Source organism: Etheostoma cragini, chromosome 2 (genome assembly GCF_013103735.1).
Source record: "Etheostoma cragini isolate CJK2018 chromosome 2, CSU_Ecrag_1.0, whole genome shotgun sequence".
Classification (NCBI taxonomy): Eukaryota; Metazoa; Chordata; class Actinopteri; order Perciformes; family Percidae; genus Etheostoma; species Etheostoma cragini.
Window position 1 is genome coordinate 26,162,179 of NC_048408.1, and position 7,980 is coordinate 26,170,158.

General features: G+C 40.2%; 1 protein-coding gene across 2 annotated transcripts; it reads left to right on the forward strand.

Annotated features, from left to right (window-relative positions):
* The first annotated feature begins 534 nt into the window (after positions 1 to 534).
* On the forward strand, positions 535 to 5,467 carry LOC117961393 (beta-1,3-galactosyltransferase 2-like). Of its 2 annotated transcripts, none has more exons than XM_034900035.1 (2): positions 535 to 713; positions 3,890 to 5,467. In XM_034900035.1, exons 1-2 carry the CDS (start codon positions 670 to 672, stop codon positions 5,001 to 5,003), a joined length of 1,158 nt encoding a protein of 385 aa, XP_034755926.1. In that variant the 5' UTR covers positions 535 to 669; the 3' UTR covers positions 5,004 to 5,467. The 2 variants fall into 2 exon arrangements, with proteins under 2 accessions (XP_034755926.1, XP_034755917.1); XM_034900026.1 differs by lacking the exon at positions 535 to 713 and adding an exon at positions 2,719 to 2,986.
* Positions 5,468 to 7,980: the final 2,513 nt, after the last annotated feature.

Consider the following 7,980-nt stretch of genomic DNA (forward strand, 5'->3'; position numbering starts at 1 on the left):
TGGGCCCGGGTTTGATTCTGACCTGCTGCCCTTTGCTGCATGTCATTCCTCTCTCTCTCCCCTTTCATTTCTTTAGCTGTCTTGTCAATTAAATCCATAAAATGCCCCCAAAAAATAATCTTTAAAAAAAAAAGAAGAGTGTCACATGGATCTGTAACAGTGTTGCACCATCTTCCTTACCAGAGGATGTACATACGTGTGGTGTTAAAACAGGAATGTGTCGCCTCCCTTCTGCTTAATGACTGTGGTAAAGTCCCATGGGCGCTTGCTCACACACACACACACACACACACACACACACACACACACACACACACACACACACACACACACACACACGAAAATTCCCAACCAGGATTTTCAAGTGTCTTCTGAGCCCTTGTAACCATCAGTGTGCGCGCTTGTGTGTGTGTGTGTGTGTGTGTGTGTGTGTGTGTGTGTGTGTGTGTGTGTGTGTGTGTGTGTGTGTGTGTGTGTAAATGGTGGCGCTCCCTCAACAGAACAAAGTAGAAAGACTCTCTCTCTCTCACCCTCACTCAGTAACTCACTCACTCAATATAAAAAAACACCGCTGTAGTAGACTTCATTATGCGTGGAAGTCGTGGTTAGTAATAATTCATGGATGAAGGGAAGGATTAAGGAGATACGGAATACAGGGTCGCGGCAGTCATGGATGATCGTGGGTCTGGCTCAGGTGGGAATTGGCTAAAAAGGTAAGGACTTCAAATTATTTAACTCCATTCAAATGAAAAGACTTTTATTCTGAAAGTTAAACACAGATTACTTGCAAATCGTTTTTAACTATTTGATCATGAATTTATCAGATTCCCACACATATAGCACTAAAATAAAATCTAAACACTTTACCGAATGGACCACTTTTGCGACTGTTCCCTGACTAAAGGCAACAGGTAACCCTCTTTAATTCCGAGTCATATTTAGAAGGCAGTAAACTCTATTGTTCAGCTTTAACAGCACTGAAAAACTTTGATTTGTTCCACTTATAACAACTATGGGCGTTATTTTTTAAACACGTTTCGGTGCGTAGGTCCTTTTATACGTAAGGAACGTGCGTATAAAATCCCCTATTGTCCTCATCCAGTCACATATAAACTCATATTTCTTTCCCCGTGCTTGTGTACTTCCGCTTCACCTCCGATGTTCGCCCGCTGAAGACGGCACAGTTTGACATCATGTAGTCGCTTTTCTTACAGAATCACTGAGAGCACTCCGGAGGTTCCTACTTTTCCAATTTCCTTCAGTCTGAATGTGCAACATTACCGTAGAATTTACAGTAAGTCATACAAAATGAATAGAGGTAACTGTACCCTATTTTATGTTCATTGGCGTTGTTAAATTATATTCAAATACTCAGTATAGGCTACTGCTAATAAATGTTAACCTATACATATTAATAATAGCCTATCAGGTCCTTAATTATATGACCAATGCTGGATTACTATGGGCCAAGTGGGGGGGATGTGGCAGGGTACAGACTGGGTGCCAGCTTGGGAGTCAGTGGGGGGACAACAGCAAATGTTTGCTCAGGGCCCCCAGGTAATCCTGCTATGATAATGACAAAAGACTAAATGAATTTGTACAGCCATAACCCAATCAATGGCAGCTTCATTATATTTTGCCTGGAAATCATCCTTGCTAGAATAACTGGACCCAGGTTTTCTAGATGTCAATATAAAGTTGGGGTACTTTAATTAAGCACATCTTTATTTAGAAATAAGAGCACAACATAAACCAAGATTAAAACAAGATTTTTTGTGGGCCTCTTCAAAACACGGCCATGAGATTAAATAATACAGGGACTCCCTTTGTAAATATGGCACATAAGTGATGCAAAATCCTATACTAATATGCAATTAATTAAATTACCAAAACAAAATTATGTGCAATGAACTTAGAAATTCTAGGGCATCTGTGGGAGAGTTGTTGTCTGGCTTTTTAGCAACACAGTGTTGGTATTTGTCAGTTTATTTTACAATTAGGTTGTTTTGATGATTGGCCAGCCAACTATTATAGGCTACTGAGCTTGCACCCTACTTAATGACTGTCTGTAAGGGGCCCAAAAAGAACAACAATGCATAGCCTAAATGAGCAGTCACTTAAAATAGGCTAAATAACTAATCGAATTGTAATTAAATAAATAATATAATCGAATTATAATGAATATAATATTTTCTGCATTCATTTCTACATACATTTCCCTAATGATTTATTTCTGTATTTCATTCAACTTCATAATGAGGGAGGCTGTCGTGTATAAATTGCTTATTATAGGCCTATAGCTGAAGATTGGTAGGCTATTTATTATATACCTCAGTACATTATTGTTATATTTCTACTGTGTCAATAGCTCACTCCTGTTCTAATGATGTCGCCAGTGTTTAACACTTAAAATACAGTAGGCCTAGTCTATAGGCTTGTTTTTGTTTTGTTTTTTTGCAGTAGGCCTAGGTTAGGCTACTTGAACCCAATAACTTAACAGTAGGCCGATGTTGATTAATAGAACTGAGTTAAATTGAATTTAGCAAACTATGGGGGCGTTAAATAATATAATTTTTAGAGTAATGTAATGGCCCATTAATGTATTTTTTCCCCGCTCGCACGCTCCACTCGTTGACACATATCCAACGCACCCTTTCTCACGTGGCGGTCTATTTAAACAACAAGTAGCTAGCCTACTTTCCCCCTGGCAATGTCACTGCTCTGAACTCCTAACGTCACTTTAGCATTCTGTCATGGTGCTCCAGAAAGGCTCCGCGGACGGTGCTGTCCGCCCAGCGGGCCCCGCTGCTGCCCCCGTCCACGTTATCACACTCACCCTCCGGGTCTTCCTCGTGTCAGCTCTCCGTCTCCGAAGAACACTCAAGTCCCGCGTCCTGTTGTCCATGCTGCCCCACTATCCGCTTAGACCATGGCGACTCTTCGGGTTTTTCTCCGCCGAGTTTCATGGTGTCACTGCTTCAAATCAGTAAGCATCAAGCCGCTAGCTGTTTCCTCCGTTTAAAGTTAGCTGCCGGTATCTGTTTTTTTTAACAGGTGTAGTCAACAGGTAGCAATAGGCTACAAATTGTTGTGTGTGGGCTGACCTGCTACTGGCTGCCGTAATCCTCATCCGGTTTGATCATGCTGCTTCCTTTTTCTTGCATTAGTTTGTGTAGTGGTTCGTGTATTTTTATGATTCTCTCCACGACAAAATACTACTGCTCTGTAAATCAGGCCATCACAGGAGACCGTGTCACAATAAACCTAGCTTTGATGCAGGTTTTGGTCTTAGGCTTACCTAATTATATAGTTGTTTGGTTTCCAGAGTTCAGGGTGACATCCTCACATGTCTTGTTTAATCTAATTTAACAAAATGTCCCAAAAACAAATATTCAATTTACTATAATGTTGAGACCAGAAGTAGCCCATTCCCGCACTTTAGATAATGTAACCATAAGGTTTTTGTCGGCCTAGTTTGTTGCTTGTAAAACAAATTATCAAAATAGTTGCTGATTAAATATCTGTGGTTCAACTAATTGGTTAATCAATTGCTGAGCATCTGAAACACAGTGATGCTGAAATTGGGCGTTTGTGTTATTGTCCACTTGTTAGTTGTGATCAAAATCAAGGCCGAGTTTGAAGATGTGTATGTTTCGAGCAAGTGCGCTGTAAATACATTACATTGCAAACCAAAACTACTAATTCTAATGTTAATTCGGCATAGTTTTAATGGTGCCAATATACTAAAAATGTAAACAAAAAAGGTTGTGGCTTACAGCAATGTCATTCACTCTACTGCTATATTATACTTCCTGTTCCCCTAACACATTCCTACCAGTTTTAACTTTACACTTCTTGCTTTTTTTTCTTTTCTTTTTTTTTTTTATAGACAACTTGCTGTGAACCTGTGTCATCAGAAGAGCCTTATCTTTCACTCCTGGTTTAAGTTCCTACTCCTGCTTTGTGTGGTGCTCATCAGCTGCTTTTACATTCAGTCAAGCAGCTTTCTGCCATGGTTGGATGGGTTTTTCAATCAGACCAATCAGGTTTATCTACCTCCTCCTTACCGTGTCCATCCAAAACACAGTCCTAAACCAAACGAGAGCTATGAAACCACAGAATCCCCTACTGTGCCTCCTACAGGTACTCTGTTCCATCAAGCCCACCCCTACAACTACCACTTCATCATGGATAACAAAGAGGTGTGCAAGACCAAGACTCCTTTCTTAGTCCTGATGGTTCCAGTGGCACCAACAAACGTGGCAGCTCGGAACGCCATCCGGCAGACATGGGGCAATAAAAGCCTGGTTCAGGGCGAGGTGGTGCTTACTCTGTTCATGCTGGGCCTCTCTGGAGGAGTTGCTGTCGAGCAGTTGAAGGAGGAGCTAAAACATGAGAATCTACAGCACCATGACTTGATCCAGAGCGACTTTATGGACACTTACCTCAATCTGACAATCAAAACCATGGTGATCATGCACTGGCTGGCCACACGCTGCCAGACAGCACCATACGCCATGAAGATTGATTCGGACATGTTTCTGAACATTGACAATCTAGTGATGATGCTACAGAAGCCAGGCATCCCCAAGCTGAACTATCTGACAGGGATGCTCATGTGGAACAGGCCGGTTGTCCGTTCAAAGAACTCTAAGTGGTATGTCTCTGAGGAGATGTACCCAGATCCCCAATACCCAACCTACACGCTGGGCATGGGATATGTCTTCTCCAATGATCTTCCAGAGAAATTTGTAGAGGTCTCAAAATCAATCAAACCCTTCAACATAGAGGACGCTTATATTGGACTGTGCATGAAGAAGCTAGGACTTGCGCCGATATCGCCACCAGATTCCTCCCAGTTCAAAGCTTACAACACAAGATATGATCGGTGTGAATACTCCAAGATCATCACCTATATTCTTGGCTCTTCACAAGAGTTGGTGAAATACTGGACGGACTTGAAGAAGCCTGAACCACCTTGCAATAAGACGTCCCTTGGGTGAAAGGGATTTGGTGGAGGGAAATGGATGTTTATGGATTTCTGTACTCGTATAGGATTTTCATGCCATCTCATTTTGACAAAGAAGCATTGGGATCACCCATGTGGAAAAGTGACAGGGGTTTCCTGAAAAATGGCATAACAGTAATAAAGAGAAGTCCTTTTTTTATTGTTTTTTGTGTAGCCTACCTGTGTGTACACAGATGGATTAATCAGGGGATTTTTCTGTCATCCTGACAGTGGAAATGTGAATGAGTTAAATTTAAAACTGAGCTGCGGAGCTTTTGACCACTAATGGTGTTGTCGAGGGATGTGTCCTTTTATCGGATGTACCTGGCGGTCGACAAAGCCAAACTAGTGAACACACTAATTTATACATGTCATAAAAACTTTAAGAATTATTGCACTTTTGAGCAGTCTGTCTGAATGTAAATTAAATGTAATTGTAATGTATTTGCTACAAGGGGTTGTGAGAGGTATCATGAACTTGAATGGTAATATTATTAGGCAGCACAGTGTGGATCTGAACAGTCTAGTTTTCTATATCTGAGGATCCCAATGTGGGGTTCAGGGGCCCCTTGAGGCCCTTAACCATTGTGTTGTCTTCCTGACGACCATGCAACTTGTAGTTTTCATAGGTCAAAATAAAAAATAAATTCAACATTTTGGTAATTTTTTTTAAGTTTGTCAGTTTTTTTTTTTTTTTTTTTTACACGTTTTCGTTGATTGTCACCATTTTCCAAGTTGTTTAATTTTTCCTGACATTTTTTGAAACTTTTACAACATTTTTTTTTCTCCTGGGCTTTATTTGACGTTTTCTTAGTTTTGGTTTTCCCGTGCTCGTAAAGCTTTTTCCCACATTTTTGTCAAATTCTTTTGATGTTCTTTTATCTGTTTTTAATTTTTTTTTTTTTGAAATGTTATAAAATCGAAAAGAAACGCCAAAACTCAAAGAAAGTAGGTAATTGATCTTTTATTGTAGTTGTCAAGAGCATTTCATGTAAACATTAGATTTTCTTTTTTTTTTTTGGGGGGGGGGACAATTTTGTTAAAAGAAACCCATATCTGGTGGAGAAACTTGAACCGAAGACAACAGGAGGGTTTAGGAGCTGACCTCGACGTTCAGAACATTAAAATGGCTGTGAACAACTACAGTAGAGAGACTGAGCAGAGAATGAAGTCACACTGTGGGTGCTGTAATCTGATCTTTGTTCTTTGTTTTGAAAGGTGTCAAATTGCCACCCTGCTGGAACTGTACGACCTTTATCCTCATACCCTACACTTTTTGTACTAAATTATTGTTATGCTCCTGTACATGTGTAATCTGCAGCTCCAGGGAGGAGGGTGCGACACAAAAGCAGTCAGATCACTGTTGAACAAGTTGCCATATGCGTTGAAGGGAGATGTTTATCATCTTTATATTATTTATTGTATTCAGGGCAATAACTCTTAAGATGCATGAAGAATAAGCACTTAGGATATTTCTAAATCAACAGAAAGGAAAATAAAACCACAAAGACATTTTTCTTCATAGATCGGTCTATTTCTTGTTCTGTTATGACCATAATTGTTTGTTTCTTATGGTTAAATGCTCAACCCTCACACTATAAAGGTTCAGTGTAGGTGTAGCATAATACGTTTATTTTTTTTTTATGTTTTTCTGACGTCTTGAAATGGACCGGGAAGTTTTGGAAGTTTAGTTAAAAGCAAGGGGAAATTTCTATAACTGTGTCTTGTGATGAGCCATTCATGGCACAGAGCACGCAGGGAGACCATGCTAACACTGGATTTGCAGAACAGAAGTTTATTACAGAATTTGGTTCCCTTTAAAGACAATTCTAAGCTTTTCGATGACTTAAGTGAATTTATATAGTAAGTTTGACATAGTGTTTTTTTTAATGTATGCCAGTGGGCAAGCAGTGATTACTTGTCTGACTGGTCAAGATGAGCAGTTAGAGCCATTTCCTCTAAACAAACTTTTACAGATATCTTGTGTTGCAACACTTGATCTAAGTGAACATGATATGCAGATCATTGTATCAGGAACAAGTCACTGCACATTCTGAGAAAAACTTAAAAAACAAAACACCTAAGAAATAAAGTTAGACTAAGAGAGATGTAGGCTACACCTATTCCCTCTGATACCAACAAGGCACACATTTAACTGAATCAAATATCTGTTGTCATTAAGCTCATTACACTACATATGACATTAGTGCTTCTTAAAAACTGCATTTTTTTAATGACATTATTTGGACAACTGGTTATTCCAGCCTTACAAGACATGCAACATTGCAATCAGGATAAAGTTCACATAGTTTCCTTTTCAGTTAAGAAAATCTACATTGTAAGCCATCTGTTGGTTATACTTTTAAATACAAAACCACTATTATGGCGGTTTTCCACTGCGTGGTATCTACTCGACTCGCCTCGGCTCTACTCGCTTTTTTGGGTTTTCCATTACGAAAAAAAGTCCCTGGGACCTGCTACCAGGTACTTTTATTAGTACTACCTCAGTCGAGGTTCCAAGCAAGCCGAGGCGAGCCCAAAAGGTGACGTGGAAACCTGCAGACTACGGAGAGAATCGTCACTTATGACTGCGTTTTTAGCAAACAAGAGTGCGGAGTGTGTTTCCAGAACAAACGGGACATTTAAAACAAATCTAGCCGGACACCGACAGATTATCCACTTTCTGCACTATTCTCACTTTTCAACGGTTCGGGCTACTAGCGGCTTCATGTCGTTTCCAATATTGCACACTGTTACTTTAAAAAACAAGACAATATATATATAACAAAAGTTTTTATTTAGCTTTTCAAGTAGCGCATCAAACCCTCCCGGACATCCCGGTCTTCTTCCTCTGCACCCGTGACAGTGTCCCCCCCCGGCTCTGCTGGCCCAGTTGCATCCCAGTCGTTGTCATAAGCCTGTCCGTGACTCTCATAAAGATTATACGAAGACCAGCAGGTCAGAGCCAGAGA